Source organism: Anticarsia gemmatalis, chromosome 20 (assembly GCF_050436995.1).
Source record: "Anticarsia gemmatalis isolate Benzon Research Colony breed Stoneville strain chromosome 20, ilAntGemm2 primary, whole genome shotgun sequence".
Taxonomy (NCBI): Eukaryota; Metazoa; Arthropoda; class Insecta; order Lepidoptera; family Erebidae; genus Anticarsia; species Anticarsia gemmatalis.
Window position 1 is genome coordinate 4,679,081 of NC_134764.1, and position 20,993 is coordinate 4,700,073.

General features: G+C 35.5%; 3 protein-coding genes across 5 annotated transcripts in view; 2 read left to right on the forward strand and 1 right to left on the reverse strand.

Moving 5' to 3' along the window:
• The window catches only part of Flo2 (flotillin-2), a 268,758-nt gene that overhangs the window by 64,137 nt on the left and 183,628 nt on the right, over positions 1–20,993 (reverse strand). The gene's annotated exons all lie outside the window — the stretch shown is intronic.
• LOC142981504 (glucose dehydrogenase [FAD, quinone]-like) lies at positions 2,151–5,313 on the forward strand. The gene is made up of 4 exons (XM_076127471.1): positions 2,151–2,304; positions 2,565–2,733; positions 3,246–3,376; positions 3,570–5,313. The coding sequence occupies exons 2-4, from the start codon at positions 2,571–2,573 to the stop codon at positions 5,148–5,150; spliced, it is 1,875 nt and encodes a 624-aa protein (XP_075983586.1). The 5' UTR covers positions 2,151–2,304; positions 2,565–2,570; the 3' UTR covers positions 5,151–5,313.
• Positions 6,914–20,824, forward strand: LOC142981564 (glucose dehydrogenase [FAD, quinone]-like). 3 transcript variants are annotated; one of them, XM_076127567.1, is made up of 5 exons: positions 6,956–7,063; positions 14,371–14,524; positions 16,964–17,132; positions 18,920–19,050; positions 19,175–20,824. In XM_076127567.1, coding segments are annotated over exons 1-5 (2,040 nt in total). In that variant the 5' UTR covers positions 6,956–7,061; the 3' UTR covers positions 20,759–20,824. The 3 variants fall into 3 exon arrangements, with proteins under 3 accessions (XP_075983683.1, XP_075983682.1, XP_075983681.1); XM_076127566.1 differs by lacking the exon at positions 6,956–7,063 and adding an exon at positions 9,399–9,433; XM_076127568.1 differs by lacking the exon at positions 14,371–14,524 and having other exon boundaries at positions 6,914–7,063.

Below are 20,993 nucleotides of genomic sequence, written 5' to 3' on the forward strand. Positions count from 1 at the left end.
AATCTACAATTACACGTCTTACGCCACTTAATACTATCAAAAAACCAAATTTATACAGCCGGTTATTAATAATATTTGCAAATAAATAAAAAGTTGTTTATTACATTGATTTTAAGCAAAAAACTATTACGTTAAACCTTTTAAGGAACGTGTAAGGAATTATGTACCTACAAGCTGTGACGTGTTACTCATAATTATAAGGTATTATGTAAATTGTGAACTGAAATCTTATGGAAGATAATTTTAGCTTTAAATATCTAGTAATTCATAGGAACCTAGAGGTCTTTAATGAACCAAAGTCTTAGTAAAACAGACTTTATTTAGATGTTAGTAAATAGGATGTATTTGAGTGATATCATGCGTAAAAAAATGTGCAAAACCTATGTTTTTTACAAGATTGAACAAGATTTTAATAATATTTCATTACAGCTACGTCAAGTCCAGAAAAGACTGTACAAGAAGCATCATTACTGTTTTTGTAAAACTCTTAAGAAGCTTTTTCTTTGATATTTTTAATTACATAATCCTTGTAGCAGAATCAGTGAAGTTCTAAACAAGTAGGTATATGTAAGTCCTACAGTGTTACTAACATATTTTCAAAAATAATGTTAAACCTAGACTGTATTCGAAAAAAAAAATGTTTTGAGACATCTTAGGAACTGAGCAACCCTTGAGTCGCAACAACATCAACAACATCGGATCAGGGACACAAACATTCGCTAGAGATTTATTTCAGCTAGAAAAACTATATAATATCGATCATACGAAAATGACGACCAAAATATGGTTAGTGTCGAAATAACAATGACATTGCAATGTTGCTTTGCCTAAAAATATATTCTGCAAATACGCACTAGACATATTTCTCAGAATAACATTTATTGAACGGACTTTGATCTCCATCAAAATCTTACACTTTGAACTGTGTAGCATCATATATGCTAGGCCACTGATGTAATTATTGAGGTTGAGATGCTTTGAATATGGATAGTCTTTGGTACTGAAATACAACACTCAATTTTTTTAAACCTTATTAGTCTCAATAAATACAAGCTTTTTCAAGAAGTTAGTACTTGCGCCCCTGGAAAATTTTGACAGTAAATTTGTTTTATTGTAAACTAGCTGACCCGCGCAACTTCGCTTGCGTCACATAAGAGAGAGTAGGTCATAATTTTCCCCGTTTTTGTAACATTTTTCGTTGCTACTCCGCTCCTAATGGCCTTCACGTGATGTTATATAGCCTATAACCTTCCTCGATAAACGGACTATCTAACACTGAAAGAATTTTTCAAATCGGACCAGTTGTTCCTGAGATTAGCGCGTTCAAACAAACAAACAAACAATCAAACAAAAGTATAGATGTGAGGACGAGACATCATAAAACCTGTTGCGAGTGCGAATTTAATAAATCAATCGGCGAACATCAAAATGCATCCGATTTATTTTATTGAAAGGTACACTCATAAATGGGATCAATCTAATTGATTAAGTACGATATAACATGAGTGTTAATCAACAAATGCAACGATCCTCTACCAACATGATTGTGTTTTTCCATCGCTTTAGCTGGACAGGTTGATTAATGATTGCAGTACAAAGGTGGTTAACTCATGCAAACAGTAAAATTATATAGAATTTTATAATTCATCTTCGGCTGGACTAACAAGTATTAAGGTAAGATATAATAGCTTCAAACGTATGTTTTCGTGGAGCCAATTTTGGCTTGTATTTGCATCATCATTCAAACTATAATAACACAAAAGAATCCCTGGGGTATAATTATTCTAATTCTACATGTTAGATGTGAACATAACTACTTAGTTGCAGGTCGATAATAACAATCAAAGTCCAGGTCGTTTACATTTATTCCTATTCAAATACGCCTACAACAATACCTATATCTTTTGTAGGTTATTGCACGGTTTAGGTAAAATCTACACTTTTGTATCACCCTGTATATTTTTGCTGAAGACATCTATTTGCGTACTTTTACCAATTGTGTTATCTGTTGAACTTGAAAATGAAAAGGTCGACTATTATATTCTCGATATGTGTCATTAGTGGTATTTATATCGTAAAATTTGATAAAAATCACATAAAAAGATTATAGTTTACATAATATTGCTAATTGAGATAGGGGGTGCGGACCTTCATACGTGGTTGTTATCTTTATCTCCCGTCGCCTATACCTACCATGTGAGTAGTATTTATATCGAAGCCAGATCTCTGGAAGGCACAGTTGTGGCGGTTCTCTCCCGGTCCACAGCTTCATACATACTCTGTATTAGAAGCTGATAAAGAGAGGTAAGTCCTTCAAACATATCATCTCTTAAAAAAAAACAAAAAAACATGTTAACAAAAAGAAATAGTTTTGCATTTCTTCGGGACAATAATAACTTAATCAATAATTCTTATATCGTGTCATGAATCTTGTAAAAAAACGTGCACAATAACTTAACAGGTAATCGCTGCTCTAAAAAAGTGCATTGCAAAGCTACCTTTGATCATCGTACGAATTTCTGTAATACATAATACTATTTAGGTTTTTTCCTGTTTCTTTCCAGTTAAAGATGTCGTGGGCCTGCGACCCGGTGTTGACCTCCAACATCGTGAACAGCTACCAAACAGCTGGTCCGTTGTTTATGCAAACCCTGCAGACGTTCTTCGCTGCACAATGCGCTCTCGTCGGCGACCACTTGTGGCCGGCTGATGCCATCGACTCCGTACTTGAAGGTAATATTAACATGACATTTAAAAGTCCCTGTACTGTCGGCACTGTTGAGCCAGGGTCTTTTCTCAAAAGGATTATACCTTCGTTCTAAAAAAGACCCCGCAACACAAGAGCAATTCTTAGTGCGGGAGATGTCAAAAAAAAAAGAAAAAAAGAAAGTTCTGCATATTCTAGGTGCTTTAATTTTGAGTTTTTTTTCAAAACTGTTTACAGAACTCTTGGAAAAAGTTGACTTCCATCATTTTCTAGAAATGTTATTTTTTTTTTAAAGTATCCGGGTAAAAACTTGTCAAGAAGTAAATAATAAGAAGTCGATTATTTTATTTAACTAAGTGATACGTGACGATAAAACAATGGACAATCAATCACGCCTCGTGTTCCTCTATTTTCTTTGCAATTAACAAGTGAGGACTTTGCTTGTGAGGATAGAATAATCATGATAGGATTTATAATAAACTTACATCGGAGTGATACAAAATGGCAGACACTGCGATAAACATATCTCTTATTTCAGATCCCAACTACGACTTCATCGTGGTAGGTGCTGGGTCAGCTGGTGCAACAGTAGCCAATAGGCTGAGTGAAGTGCCAGAATGGAAGGTTCTGTTAGTCGAAGCTGGAGGCAACCCTACCCTGAACACCGAGGTATGTTAACTTTATAATTAAATAAAAAAAGTGTTTGAGAGTTTAAAGTATACTTAACGGACTTCAATTCGTGGAACTTTTCTTCTCAATGACTTTTTACAAAATAATAATTAATACATCGCTTTCCGTTAGTCTTCGGATTAAAGCTATATAATTATAAAAATTGCGTTTAATCTTTGCGTGAAAATTCCAGATCCCCCATCTGTTCTACAACAACATGCGCAGTCCCCAAGATTGGGCTTACAAAACTCAACCCGATGAAGCCGCTTGCCGCAGTTACAAAGCAAAGGGATGTGCCTGGCCACGTGGTAAAGCTCTTGGAGGCAGCAGCAGTATCAACTTCATGTTCTACGTCAGAGGTAACAGACACGACTTCGACGAATGGGCAGCCGACGGTAACTACGGCTGGAGCTACGATGATGTCTTGCCCTACTTCATCAAGAGTGAGAAATTCACTGGTGTACAAAATGAACAGAACCGGAAATACCACAACTGGGAGGGTAACCTCAATGTAGCCGTCGACAAACAGTCTCATGACTACGAACACATGATCATCAACGCCGCCGTGGAACTTGGATTAAAGAACTCATCTGACATCAACGGTGAAAGTCAAATGGGTGTAATGACCTCTCAAACTACCACTAAGGACGGTACTAGATTCAGTACAGCTCGTGCTTTCCTCAGCCCGATCAAGGACAGGAAGAACTTCCACGTCATCAAGAACGCACAAGCCACTAAAGTTCTGTTCGTCCCCGGCACTAACATTGTAAGCGGTGTTATGATCCACAAGGACGGCAAAGACATCGTTGTCAACGTAAGAAAAGAACTGATCCTGTCTGCTGGCGCTCTTAACTCCCCACACATTATGTTGCTCTCTGGTATTGGACCCAGGAGGCACTTGGAAGAGATGAAAATCGAAGTCAAGGCTGACCTGCCCGTCGGAGAAAACTTGCAGGACCATTTGTACGTGCCTACTTTCTACACAAGGCCTGGTGATAAAGACCACTACTCCATCAACAACATCGTGTCGGCCTTCACCGAGTACATCTTACACGGCACTGGCCCGCTGATCAACACCAGTCCCCACCGTGTCATCAGCTTCGTCAACACCACCGACCCTACATCCACGGCCTCTGACATGCAGTTCCACTACTTCGTGCTTCCCCCTGGCATTTCTAACATGTTGGACATTTTCTACAAGCACGGACTCAACGATGAAGCTTACAACAAGTTCCAAGAAATGAACAAAGAGCAAACCGTACTGGTCATCTACAACACCCTTCTGAAACCCAAATCTGCCGGTAAGATCCTTTTGGCAAGCAAGAATCCATTCGACGCACCATTGTTCTTCGCTGACTACTACAAGGATCCCGAAGATATGGCTACCGTTATCAGGGCATTGAAACAACACTCTTTGAGATTGGGTGAAACTAAAGCTATCAAAGAGGCCGGATTCAAATTGGATTGGGTTGACATTGACAACTGCAAGAAGTTTGACAAGACCACCGACGAGTACCTGGACTGCATTTCTAGGGAGTTGACCTTCTCTCTGTACCACCCGACCAGTACAGCTAAGATGGGCCCCGACGGAGACCCGACCTCCGTGGTTGATCCCGAACTGAGAGTACGCAAGGTGAAGGGTCTGCGTGTGATTGACGCCAGTATCATGCCTTCTGTCGTGAGAGGCAACACCAACGCACCGTCCATCATGATCGGTGAGAAGGGTGCCGACATGATCAAGAAGTTCTGGTTGAACCAGCACACTGAACTTTAAGCGATTATAAGGAATTACCTATATTAGGAGTCATATTAATTTTAACACCATTCCTTTTATTAAAACCAATTGTAGCAATTGTACATACATATTTATAGCAACAAAAGATTTCAAGTAATAACTGAGGATGATTCTGATTAAGTAATAAAATATTTTAAAAATATTTCTTTTTGTTATTTTGTTCCCATTCTGACTCAAAAATTTTATTTCTGATCATATTAACACATCTTATTATTATACACTATGGCTGACATTGGTAAAAATGATCAAATATAACATGAAAGATAAATATTTTTATTAGATACGATTAAATAACTATTATTTTCTATTACGATACGACACGTATTGCTACGCCAAGCTGCCAAGTGAAGAAAGTTCATCAATCTTTACATTTTAATATTACACCATCAAACCTCTCTAGGGGTGCGGTTTCTTTGACAAGCTATTAACAAGAAGACATTGTGTTGGGACGCCATTAACGAATGGTGGCCATACATATCAATACATGAGTTCGTAAATTATCTAGCATACTACACAAATCCACTGGTTTATCCATATAATTGAAACTTTTGACACTATGACAGCTCATTAGCTCAACAAAAAATTAAGAACTTAATACTTTTTCAGAGATATACCATCATGCTCGTCTCAAAAGTACACCTATAACTTTGAACTAGTGCAATTGAGTGTTAACTTTGAAACGTCGCAATAAGGACGTCTATAACAAGTAAAACTGGTAATAATGTTATCACACTCCAATCTTATAAATCAAATTGCGATTATACTATTCTTGACCTATTAAATAATTAATAGCCTTCATTATAGCCTCATAATATTACCAGACCTGCATAGTGATTTATACATATTCAGAAGAGGAAAGAAATTAAATAAATACATAAGCAGCTTGTTTAATAAAAATGCATTAAAATATAAGCTCTCTGGGAGCTCGCTGGTTATTCATATTAACTTACCCCCGGTTTTAATGTACATTTAGCGGTAGTTTATCTATTCAATAGCGTTAAAACTCATATAAAAAAACGCAATTGAATAGATAAACTACCGCTAAATGTACTCAATTACCTTACATTAGTCAATCAAAAAGCAATGCAGCCTACCAACGGATTCAACAACTCGATATTTGTTGTTTTATTCAAAAACCTTATGATATTTACATAGTTATGTTTATTTCTCCACATAATTACGTTGATATTGGTCCCAGTAAATATAACTAAAGATAATTTGCAAGTTATCTCCATAATATTTACATTTATGTAAATAAAATATTATGCGTGTCAAAACAATTATGCCAAATAGTCTATAGATATTTCTTGAAGAATCCAACGCCACGGGCCAATTAAAACATATATTATTGACAACCTATTTAACTAACCAGTCACACAAGCTACGTGGATTTTAAGATGAACACTTCAACCAAACATACCAGCAAAATAACGGTTGTCTCATCTTTTGATGAACATAATCGAAGGTGCATCTAGCAGACAGCATCTGTTTCTAGGCAGTGCATACTGACTAATTATTGGTAGCCAATATAATCTAGATCCATTCTTCTATATAAATGGTGTTATCTGGTAAGCAAACAATCTAATCTACAAGTTTTCGACACTTTCACACACGTTACAATCACAGAGATACAGAAAGTAATGTTAGTTAAAATTGAACATTACTTTCAGAAGGTAGCAATTCATAAATGTGTATAATTCCTTATTGAAATAGATAATACAATGCATGTAGATAATACGAAGTGAAGAGTGTTCTGTAGATGTACGTGCTATCGGCAAGTGAGGTGCGTGTGGAGCCGCCGCTAGCCGGTCAGTGGTCCGCCGGCGAGCACCGCATTAACTCGCTCCCAGACGTAAAAACAATCTTTATATAAGTACAGTTCGACGAGAAATGTAAGTTTAAGCTAATTTTAACATAACACGTGGTGGTTAACTAACTTGAGTACTTGCATCAGTGATTTTATCGTATTATCGTTTGAGTGATGTTTTTGTCAAATCAAGTGAAAATTCTTTTGGTAATAATATTTTAGGAGAACAATAACTCGCGGTAAATCTAAAAGTAATTATAAAAATATGAGCAATAACTATTATGTAACACACATACAATCAATGTCAAGGGTTAGGTATTATCATTAAAGTTTAAATAAATAAAACTCCGGCTTGAAAGTGCGAAGCATCTCGCGCATTTCTTTTTAACCACTTACTTTACAGTTGTAATAATGGTTAAAGTCATGAGCAAGATAATTTCTCTTACCTTTAGGCTATTTTATACTTACATCGTCTCACAACATATTTATGTCTGTTGTCTGTATTTACTTTCGCATTAACGTTTTGTATTGTTGTTGCTACATATTTTTAGTATAAGAATAAGGAAAATAGTGTCTTACGTATTTTAGTAAGCTTGCATCCATCATAAAGATAATCCTAAAAGGGCTGGAGGGCTTGTACCAAATGTGATGTTATGTCAAAGTAAGTCCAAGTTTAAAAGCATACCATATTTAAGTGGTATTGAAGGATTTTGAAATGAAACGATCAGAATGACCGCGTCAATTTGTTCTTAATTATTAAACGTATTCAGTATTATGTGTAAGGAGTAATAGTCACTCAAATAGGCAGATATTAATAGGTAAGTACGTAGTAAGTGGTAACCCATATATTCAGTAATAGACTCATCATAGTACAATTGTTAAAGTTTTCCTGTTTTTGTTAAAATAAGTTTTTGCCTAGCACTCAGTGCCGAGATTTAAATGATGTAATGACTTAAATAAATAAGCGATTTAGATATACTTTAGGCAGATTTTTTTCTTTTCTTATCCATGACTGTCCCACTGTTGGGAAAGGGTCTCTTTGACTTTTAGACTATGCATACTTGAAATTATTTTAATTTTTTTAAATTCCTGCGTTCTTCTTCATATCAAAGTTATTCAAAATATTGTCACGATGATCTAGTTTCGGACGTCAACCAGTATACTATTTATCGTATTCGAATCAATTTTGTTACATTCGCAAAGTTTTTATGTTATGCGATAAATTAAGGTCGATTTTTATCTGTAATCAAAATTTATCGATTGTAACGATTCGTTTATACGATTATTCGATCAAAATTACTATAAATTATGTTGATACGACTTATAAACTCAAGAAAATCTATATTAATGTTCAGAGATGTTCTGACTAGCGTGAAAAGTCACCTTCGTAATAATCTCTGCATCACCCTAAGGTAGACTGGCAGAAAATGCCCCTGGCATTAGGTCCGCCTTTATACAAATTTGTATATTAAGTTTAAATAAATAAATAAAAGTCGCCTATCCGGACCATTTTGTAGTCAGCAATATAACCTGCTATATGTCTCCTCGATTTGCATGTATTTTTCTTGTAAAAATTAATGTAAATGTATTGTGTAATGATTAATAATAAACTTAATTTGAATTTTTAAGTAAATGTCACGAAAATTGTTTTCATCGTTGTTTCTCAAAAGTAATGGCTATCTTACAAATATTTACTTTATTTTCTTTAAAGATTTTTTACCGCTAGATATTTTTGAAGAATTTATTTTCCTTATACTTGTTAGTTTTAATGATATAACCGATAAAGTAGCACTGTTTAACTTTGATTATGGCAGAACTATATAAATATTGAGACTTGTTAGATAGCCTTATCGTTGACGTATTTTATTGTAATATTTGTTTAATTGTTTTGATAGGTATTACCTATATCAAGTTATGCGTCCCAGTCCCATAAATCATACGTTACTAGTAAACTGAAACGCATCACGTCACTCGCCATAGCAACGCAAGCTGATCCATTTCTCAATAACTAATAAGACAAACATTCGATTCTTGCTACTGGTCATATTGCCTCTTAACTTATAAAACTAATAAACATTCGATTCTGGCTAATGGTCATGAGACTCCATGAGGTGAGGTCTCACCGATACACACATGTAAAGCTCGTAATCGAATATAAGTGCATGTCATTTAGACCTAAGGGTTCTGTTCCGCATCTCACGTTCGACTGTACACTCGTTTAGTATTAAGATATTTTAAATAAAGTATTTTTTATTAAGAAACGCGAGTGTTAATATTTGACTGGCGCAGTCGGGTCGGATTGTTCAAGTCGCGAAAAGTCGTCGTTTAACGTACACACGAATCGGTCGTAACGTCGTTCTGATCGCATAGACTACAATCCGTATAAGAATCTACAAATTAGTCAAAAACGCAAGGCGAGCAGCGGCAGCACCGGCATGAGATCGAGCGGTTTAATGTGAGTAGACCCTTTATTCACTCCGTTCCCATGTCTATCCATCCATACGTTTAACTGGACTGAACATAGCCATTAACGTATTTTTAAGTGAAGTTCTGCCCAAATCGCGAGCTTTCACTAGTAGAGTAAGTTAACAAAAATATTTCCAATAACTCAGATATTTATTTATTTGCCTTATTATTTTTGTGTGTGTATAATTTTGTGTGTTTTTGTGTAATATTATTGTGTAAAATGGCTCAACAAATTACACTTATCCCTAAGGAAATTCAATGCATTATTCCACGATATGATGGAGATGAGAAACTATTGAATCTTTTTATTAACAAATGTGAGTACGTTATAAGGAGCTTTAGGGGAGAAAACAATCCCGTTCAGGCAACTTATTTATACCACTGCGTAACGAGTAGGTTAGTAGGCAAAGCAGCTATTTTAGTTAGTGAACGCGAAAATGTCTCCACTTGGGAGGAATTAAAAGATCTATTAATACAACATTTCGGGGATCCTAGATCCGAGGCTTGTATCGCCATAGAATTAGAAAATATTAAAATTAAACCAGGGGAATCTTACATCGATTTCTGTCATAGGATACAAAATGTTAGGAGTTCCTTAATATCTAAAGTGAATCTTTTAACAGACGAAGGCATAAAAGCCGCTAAATATATAATATATAATAACACGGCATTAAACGTTTTCATTTATAACCTGCCCGAAGATTTACTTAAATTTGTAAGATTAAATAAATGCACAACACTAGAATCCGCGCTAAGTGTTGTCACTGAGGAAGTTAATTTCCAAATGAGATATAATTGTAGAAACAAAATAAAACCTTCAAACAGTTTTCAGGCACAACCTTCCAGTAGTAATAATTTAAACCAGCCTAATTTTAAGATAAACCCCCAACAAAATAATTTTAAGTTTGGAATCCCACAAACCTCGTTTAAACCTCAAACGAGACCTTCTTTTATTCCACAAAAGCCTTATTTTAATAACAATCAAAGGTTTGGTATGCAGCCAGCTTTTAGCCCTAGGCCAAACTTTAATAGGCCACAATTTCCAAATCAACAACAGCAGTTTCCTAGGACACTCAATAACTATAAGCAATCGGGTTTCTTTAAGCCGAACCCGAACAACCAATTTAGATTTGGTTTAAATAATAATCAAGCGCAGTATAAGCCTAATACTGACGCAACTATGCGCACCGTGCGAAATAATATGTTAGCTGAACCGGAAGAAACGTACTACGCATCGGAACAATATTCTTGTGAAAATTTTCAGGAGGAAGCCCCTCCAGAAGACGTGAAATAATAAAAATTAATTATTGTGATGCGTTGCGTTTACCGCACATCAGGTTACCGGAGTTAGACGCAATATTTTAATTGACACAGGAAGCACACGTTCCTTTATTAGTCCGGAAAAGGCGAACAAATTTTTCGCGCAATTTAAAATAAATAAGCCCTTCGAGATCTATAGTACACACGGTTGTAGCAAACACAACGAGGTTATTTCCATAAAATTACCTCAAACCTTTTGTGCTGATTTACAGCATACGTTTTATATATATAATGTAGATAACGCTTACGACGGTCTAATCGGTATAGACTTATTAAAGAGTTTAGAAGCTAGCATTGACATGAAACGTCAAGTATTAAAAACTAAGTTTACTGATATACCGATATGGTATAACTATTTTCATTACATTAAAATTCCGAAACGCTCAGAAACAAGAGTAAAAATCCCTACTTTGTTAGAAAACGGTAGCGGAATGTTCAAGTTTACGGAGTTTTGCCCAGGCGTTCGTATGCCGGACGCAATCATTACGTGTAAGGATAATTTCGCGCAAACAATCGTGCAAAATACGACAAACGAAGATGTCACCATAACTTTCGATAAACCAGTAGACGTAATTAAGATAGAATACGTAAAATGTACGTTAAATAAGTTAGATAGTAGTATAAATTATGAACAAATATTAGAGGAAAATCTCTCCAAATTACGGTTAGATCATTTGAATTCTGAGGAAAAATCGTGTATAACCAATCTATGCACAGAATTTAAAGATATTTTCCATTGCGATAAAATACCTCTTTCATTTTCTAACCAAGTTAAACATAAGATTAGGACCAAAAACGAGGATCCAATCTATATTCGTCCCTACCGACATCCCATTGCCCAAAATGAGGAAATTCAGCGGCAAGTGGAAAAACTTCTAGAAAATAATGTTATCCAGGAATCCCACTCTCCGTGGAGTGCACCTGTACACTTAGTACCGAAAAAGGTAGACGCATCAGGCGAAAAGAAATATAGAATGGTCATCGACTACCGTAGACTCAACGAAATAACGGTAGACGACAAATACCCATTGCCAAACATTTCCGATCTTTTCGATAGATTAGGGAAAGCCACTTATTTCTCTACAATCGATTTAGCAAGTGGCTACCATCAGTTAGAAGTCAGTAAAGAGGATATTCCTAAAACTGCATTCACTACACAGGCTGGACATTACGAATTCACTCGTATGCCCTTTGGCTTGAAGACGGCACCGGCTACTTTCCAAAGAGCCATGGATAATGTGCTTAGAGGTCTTCAAGGCATCCATTGCCTGGTCTATTTAGATGACATAATTGTCTATTCATCTAGCCTTCAAGATCACGTGGAAAAGCTTCGGAAAATCTTCAATAGATTGAGGGAAACTAACCTCAAAGTCACCTTAGACAAGTGCGAGTTTTTGCGCAAGGAAGTATTGTATTTGGGACACACTATTTCTAAGGACGGTTTAAAACCTAATAACGATAAGATTAAAGCAGTATTGCAGTTTCCATTACCTAAAACTACAACGGAAATAAAGAGTTTTCTAGGTTTAGTAGGATATTATAGAAAATTCATCAAAGATTTCTCGAAAATAACGCAACCGCTAACCAATTGTCTTAAGAAAAAGAATAAGATAGTTATTAATAAAGAGTATATAGATGCATTTGAAAAGTGCAAGGAAATTCTTACGAATGCACCATTATTGCAATTTCCCGATTTTACAAAACCATTTTTACTAACTACAGACGCTTCGAACTATGCGTTAGGCGCAGTGTTATCACAGGGACCTGTAGGCAGTGATAAACCAATCGCTTTCGCTAGCAGAACGTTAAATGACGCTGAAACACGGTATAGTACCATCGAAAAGGAACTATTAGCCATTGTTTGGGCATGTAAGCATTTTAGGCCTTATTTATACGGAAACAAATTTACAGTTTTAAGTGATCATAGGCCACTAGCGTGGATGAACTCTTTTAAGGAACCAGGCAGCCGACTAACGAGGTGGCGCCTTAGGTTAGCCGAATATAATTTCGACATTCAATATAAGCCCGGAAAACAAAATAATAATGCGGATGCTCTCTCTAGAATTAAAATAAACGCTTTAGAGGAAACGTCATCTATGATTGTCAATACGGGACAACGAGACGACACTATAATTATTTCATCGGACGATGAGACGCGTTCGGTTCGATCAATCGAATCACAGTACCCTGTACCTTCTATAAGTAGTGGTACACTTACGGCATCTGAAAAACCAGATTCACAAATTATAACAGTTCATTCTGAAGAAAATATGGATTCATCGGATATACCGATATTACACGAGGCTATCGATACAAAGCCGAATCAAATTCTAGTATTCACTTGGAATAAAAACGAATGTTTTGTTAAAAAGTTATCAAGAGATAAACAAAAGATTTTAGAAGTTCATTTACCAATAAATAATACAGATTTAATAAAACAATTCTTAAAGGAATATATTCGACCAAAAATTACATATTTTATTTATTTTGAGGATAAGAAACATCGCGAACAGTTTTCTAATATTGTAACAAATATATTTAAAAAGGACTCTATTAAAATTCGCGAATGTACGGAACGAGTAATTTACGTTGAAGATGAAAATGAACAACGCGATATAGTATTAAAATACCATCAGGGAAAAACCTGCCATCGCGGAATTAAGGAAACAATCGCGCACCTTAAACGGACATTCTGTTGGAATAATCTAGATTCAACTGTCTCTAGTATAATTAATTCGTGTGAAACTTGTAAAAAGATGAAGTACGATAGAAAACCCTTAAAACCGGAATTACAACTAACACAAACTCAATCAAAACCTTTCGAGGAAATTTTCATTGATTTGTTTTCAATAGAAGGTAAATACTTCTTAAACAGTAGTCGACGCATTCAGCAAATTAGGACAGGCGTTTGAAGTATCTAATAGATCCACACCAGAGATTATTAGAGCATTAATAAAATACTTTTCAATTTACGGCATTCCAACCAAAATAAGCGCTGACCCAGGTAGCGAATTCAACAATAATTTATTAAAAGAAATGTTAACGTTTTACAAAATTAATCTTCATATAGGGACACCTCATAACCCTAATTCTGTGGGAATTGTAGAAAGGTTCCATTCTACTATTATAGAGATTTATAGACTCGCGAAATATGATAGGAAAATTACGGACGCAGCAACCGTAATGACTTATTCCATAATGTCTTACAATCAATCAATACATTCAACAACGGGACTTACACCATTTGAAGTCGTGTTTGGTCACACCGAATCGTCTTCTATATTTAACGTAGATTTTAACAAAAGTTATACGCAACAGTTAGTTAAGGAACATGTTAAGAGAACCAAATATTTGTATAATTACCTCCATGATAAAATGCTACAATCCAAGCAGAAAATAAAGGAAAAACGAGGCGGTGAAACTAAATTTAACATTAAAAAAGGAGATAACGTGTTTATTAAAGGTGTTAATACCAGACGGAGCAAAGACAAACCCCGTTATCAACCCGCGAAAATAATCAACGAAATGAATAGGAACACAGTCACTGTTCAAACGCAAAACCGTACGCATAAAGTTCCTATTAAAGATATAAAACGTCCTTCGCAGGTACGTCCTGTGGATGATGACCCATGTAGCCCTAAGCCAGGCCCTTCAACTGCAGCAAGTTGAGGACAATCCCGGCATCCTTCCCGTGAAGGAAGGTCAAGCTTCGCTTAGTCTTTACGACTGGAATATCATTAAGAAATTAGACTTAGAACTAGTAAGTAGTAGTTTGAAATATAACGTAGAAAAATATAACCAATTAATTACTTATATAAACGATAAGTTAACTTTATACACATTAGATGGTAGTATTGTAGATGCTCATTTACAAACCGAATATATTATGATTTTAACTATAGACAAATATAACCAGTTAGTTCCTAGTGTTAGAATAAAACGAGGATTGATTAACCCCATTGGCTCACTTATAAAAGCTATAACAGGTAACTTAGATCACCAAGATGCTTTAAGATACGATCATTTGTTAAATAAAATAGAATCAAAGCAAAATGCACTTGTTAATAAAATTACTCTTATTTCCGAAATAGTTGATACTTTCGTAAATACCACAAATTCCACAAGGAATAACTTCCTAATTCTTGATAAGACTATACAGGAAATAGAAGAAATTTTAAATGCGACTCAATTCCAAAGGAGTAAGAATTTAGTCTTAAACACTTTTAATTTGTTGATACATAACTTCGAAATATTACTTGTGCGTTTAGACGAGGTAGAAACAGCCATAGCATTTAGTAGACTGAATGTACTGCATCAATCGATATTAGACTCAGACGAATTATATAATGTTTTAAAGGATATTGAGAGCACAGATAAGTTGATTTTCCCAGTAACTAAGGAAAACTTAATTAAGTTAGAAAATTGTATAAATATTAAAGGTTATGTGAAAGGCAAACAAATAATTTTTATAATGACAGTTCCTACAGTTCAGTTAGATGTGTTCAGTTATTATAAACTATATCCATTCCCTATGTATAATCCTCACATAAACCTTACCTTCCTACTTACCTCCAAACATTCCTTCATCCTAACAAAAGGGTCGAAAGTATTACCACTCTCTCAGCCATGCAGAGAAGTCGACGATGGAAAGTTTCTATGCTATGAAACTTACATATCACCTGAAGCAGAGAGCCAGTGCATCGAAGACTTAATGAAATTCACAACGCCGATTACATCGTGTTCTCCATTATGTGTCGAAACATCCGACATTAAGATAAAATCGATTCAACCAGATTCTTGGATCATATACACAGGTTCGCATACAGTTCTCACGGAAATCTGTGAAAACGACATGAGTCAACACGTCATCATGGGCACTTATCTCTTGAGCCTCAACAACGCTTGTGAAGTTAAAATAGGCAAGCTCACACTACGGAAACGTCGTGTTCAAACAGGCGAATCAGTCTTCAGCAGTACACCAAAGATACATCTGCCAAAGATCACCACGCCGCAAGACATCACGCATAAGAAGTCAATCAACTTGGACCAGATCGATTTAGAAAATCTTCAGTTCCTGACACATGTGTTGAAAGACAAAAGTGCAGTGCTAAATAGTGAAAAGCAATTTGTGAATGTGCATAGTATAAGTTTAGGAACTATAGTAATTTACCTCATTTTAATCATTGTATTAATTATTTCTGTGTATCGTTATAAGAATGTATTATTGTGTCAAAATCGACGTCCTAAAGAACGTGATTTTGAACTTACGGAGGGAGGAGTTATGCGTCCCAGTCCCATAAATCATACGTTACTAGTAAACTGAAACGCATCACGTCACTCGCCATAGCAACGCAAGCTGATCCATTTCTCAATAACTAATAAGACAAACATTCGATTCTTGCTACTGGTCATATTGCCTCTTAACTTATAAAACTAATAAACATTCGATTCTGGCTAATGGTCATGAGACTCCATGAGGTGAGGTCTCACCGATACACACATGTAAAGCTCGTAATCGAATATAAGTGCATGTCATTTAGACCTAAGGGTTCTGTTCCGCATCTCACGTTCGACTGTACACTCGTTTAGTATTAAGATATTTTAAATAAAGTATTTTTTATTAAGAAACGCGAGTGTTAATATTTGACTATCATACCGGTTTGTTTATATTCGGATAAACGAAACCACGCTAATTGAAATACACATAATTGAATTAATTAAAGTTGTGCCATTATCTCGGTGGAATTTAAAACTGTGCTGTAGTTATTTTTAGTTGAAAGAAAATTTAACACATAACGATAATTATTACAAAAAATAATCAAGGAATTGAGGAATAATACATTTTTGAGCTTAGAGCGCCACATTCGCCATATTCTTTACTTGGCGTACATCAAACAGTTTTCTACAAAATACGATTTGTCTTCAAAAAACACAACAGCTGAGATAAATCAAGTTAATGTAATGTACCTTCAAAGTAATGACTTGCAAGTAGTTTTTCGTGATAATATGTGCTACTATGTAACCGATTTGAATACTATAGTTTTTAAAATCAATTCTTGTAGGAGTGCCGTAAGTTACCATATTACACTTGGCCGCAAACGATAGGAAAGCTTCTCGTTGCTCAGCAGTGGGACAGGAACAGGTTAAGTTAATGATTTCATTATTAGGTATTATAGTAGTGTTTTATATTTGATTTCAGAGCAAGATGTCGTGGGCGTGCAACGAGGCGCTGACGTCTAACATAGTGAACAGTTACCAGGTCGCTGGTCCCCTGTTCGTGCAGACGCTGCAGAGCTTCCTAGCGGCGCAATGTGCCCTCACAGGGGACCATCTTTGGCCCCAGGATGCCACACAAGCTGTACTTGAAGGTATTTAATATTTATTTATCTGAGTATTCAACAAGGTTGAATAAGGCTGGCGGAAGCATCCGAAATTCAGCATCTAAATGCTGCACATCAGTGACCCATGCTTATGCAGCTGTCTGTGGACTTTTTGGTACAGCTATTTTATTTTGGAAGTACATAGAGTCATTAATTATATTCTAGATTAATGATGCAAGCGAAGCCTCTCTATTACCTAGTAGAGAGACTTGGCTAGTATAGTGATAATTACTATAGTACTCGTAACAAAAGATCGATGTTTGGAAGAAAGGGTTATAATAGTATCGTTACTTCCATAAGAAAAAAGACGTGAATTTATGTTTCCTCAGGATGGATGCGGTGGATTTCAGGATAAATAATAATAAACCACGTTAAAAAAATTGTACCTCTTAAGAATTTAAAGACGGTTTCGGTCGGGTGAAGAGAGTACTCAACATCCATATTTATGAGGATACTAATTTTAAATGAAATATGCAGAAATGTGTCTGTAAATACAAGTTTAACTATAAAATGCATAATACATATGAGAACGGGGCTCTGCAAATAAGTTAATTTAATTTAAATTTTGTCTTGGTAACATAGTTTAAACTCAATCAAGTACGAGTTTGATAGATGACGGAGTAAAGTAGAGTTTTCACCTTCCTACATAGATAAGATCACAACATCTTTCCATATGGCAGGATTGAGACCAGAAGACACCCCTTTGTCCTTACAAACTTCTCCTGCTTCATTCACCTCCATACATCATGACGTTATAAAGTTGTTGTAGTAGTTATCGCTGTTTGCGAAATAGGAGTATCATGAACTATTTTAATTTTACAGCTTCAGACGATCTTTTTTAACAATGCATTTTTGTTATATACTAATCTACATATTCAAATGAAGTAAAGCAAAATTCTTAAGAATGTTGTATGCTTAGATACGTATTCTAAGTAAATCCATCCATAGGTGTCAGTTATTACGTGTTGTTAGATTTACGATTAGTATTCATTTATGACTTACGTACTGCGCAGAAATAATTATTTTATTCCTTCTCCAAAGAATTATATCACCGGATGTTATCTGTCTTGTGTACTTAATTTAGGTACTATGACATAAGATAATTTACCTAGAATTATTTAATTACACAATATCATAATAAACATACTACTCAATCAATAACTAAAAGCATTCTGCTGCATTTTTATATTGTTAGTAAAAATAAAAATTAGTAAAAATAAAAAAAAGTAAAGGTTAGTTTGTATGTTCGCTTTTAACGCCAAAACGGATGATCCCACTCGGATAAAATTTAATAGATTATATTAGAAAAATACAAAACAAACTAATGTATGTAATTACGAAGCAGGCTAGGATGATAATCTCAGTTTATCAACATAAAAAGATGTTGGTATGCAGTAAAAAAAGTTTATCAGTAATTGAGGAACTGTTCAATATATTATGTTCAAAGGTTGTTTATTGGTTTTTAATATTCTAGAATAGATTTCGTGTATGTTGAGAAATGTAGGTAAAAATAACACCAAAGTTGACGTCTAAATCATATAATAACGTATAATTACTAGATCGATAAAATGCATAATTCAGTTTACAGTTCATCCGGATATTAAAATGGCACGTCTAAACAGCTACTTTACCGTTACATTTTTGCAAACGCCTGCAAGATGTTTGTAGCAATCTGTTGCCGTCAGTTCGTCAAGGATTAATTTTTAAACAGGCGCTTAACTTTCCTGATTACTTTACTTACATAAATAAATAATTGAACATTATTGTAATTTCAGATCCTAATTACGACTTCATCGTGGTGGGAGCTGGATCGGCAGGATCAGTAGTAGCCAACAGGCTCAGTGAGAACCCAGCATGGAAGGTGTTACTCGTAGAAGCTGGAGGAAATCCTACACTTAGTACCGAGGTGAGCAGTAATATTACATACGTACTTTTTTACCATTACTGGACATTTCTTTGTCAATGCGAACAATACTGAAATATATATTACATTGAAAATTCTATTAAATCATTAATTCCACATGTTTCAGATACCACAACTCTTCTACAATAGTTTGAGCAGTCCAATAGACTGGGGATATCAGACTCAACCGCAAGATGGCGCCTGTCGAGGCTACAGAAACAAAGGTTGCGCCTGGCCGCGAGGCAAAGTACTGGGAGGTAGCAGCAGTATTAACGCAATGTTCTACGTCAGAGCCAATAAGGCGGATTACGACCAGTGGGCGGCTGATGGTAACTACGGCTGGAGCTACGAAGAAGTATTACCATACTTTTTAAAGATTGAAACATACAATGGAGATATCACTGAACAGAACAAGAAATATCATAGACGAGGTGGTCCGATAAATGTCGTTGTAGAAAAAGAACCAGACCCTCTTGAGAACATGATCATACAAGCTGCAGTGGAACTTGGAATGAAGAATTTGAGTGATGTTAACGCCGATAATCAAATGGGCATAGTTTTAACACACACGAATGTTAAGGATAATTACAGGTTCGGTACGGCTAGAGGATACTTAGGTCCAGCTAAAGAAAGAAATAATTTACACGTTATGAAGAATGCGCATGCGAAACATATTTTATTTAGTCCGGGTACAAACAAAGTTAGTGGTGTACTGATTCATAAAGATGGTAAGGATATAACTGTTAATGCAAGAAAAGAGGTGATATGTTCAGGAGGTTCAATAAACTCGCCCCAACTATTAATGCTATCAGGTTTGGGTCCTAAAGAGCATCTAACAGAAATGGGAATTGAAGTCAAAGCTGATTTACCTGTTGGAGAAAATCTACAAGATCATGTTTTTGCGCCTATATTCTACTCAATGCCTGGTGATAAGGAAATGTCGTCTCTGGCAAACATATTTGGCGCTCTAGTGCAATATATGTTGGAAGGCAGTGGTCCACTTAAAGACATAAGGCCACACAGAGTAATCAGCTTCTACAATACTACTGACCCTACTTCCTCCATACCTGATATTCAATATCATTATCTTGTACTGCCTCCCGGAGTAGCTAATATGATTGATGTTTTTGACAAACACGGACTAGGTGATGAAGTTCACAGCAAGTTTCTTAAAATGAATGAAGACAAATTTGTAATAGTAGTATACAATGTCGTGTTACATCCTAAGTCGAGTGGTAAAATAGTTCTTGCAAGCAAAAATCCTTTTGATAAACCTTTGATACACGCAGAGTATTTTAAAGATCCCGAAGATATGGCATGTATGATCAGGGCCATGAAGCAACATGCGTTAAAATTAGGTGATACCAACACATTCAAGAAAGCTGGATTTGAGATGGAATGGATGGAGCTGGATGCTTGTCAGAAATTTGAGAAAGGAAGCGACGAGCACTTAGAATGTATAGCAAGGGAGTTGACTTTCTCCCTGTACCATCCTACAAGCACAGTTAAGATGGGTCCTGATAGTGACCCGACGTCGGTCGTAGATCCAGAACTTAGAGTACGTAAGGTGAAGGGGCTAAGAGTAATAGACGCTAGTATCATGCCTTTCGTCGTAAGAGGTAATACAAATATTCCAACGATTATGATTGGTGAAAAAGGAGCCGATATGATCAAAGACTTTTGGTTAAACAGACAACACGAAGAACTTTGATTATGTAAATACAATATTTATAAGATGTTACAAGCAAGAAGTGATATTAATAAAACTGGTAGTTTATTTAAGAGTATTATTTTATCCAATCGGTATTTAGCCAACGTGGTTGCCAATACCCATACTCCTTAATCCCCCCAGAGGACTATGATCTTTTAACCAAATGTTATGATATATTTCTGTTGAAATGGCATTGAATTATTTCATTTTATGAAATTAAATTGATTACAAGAAC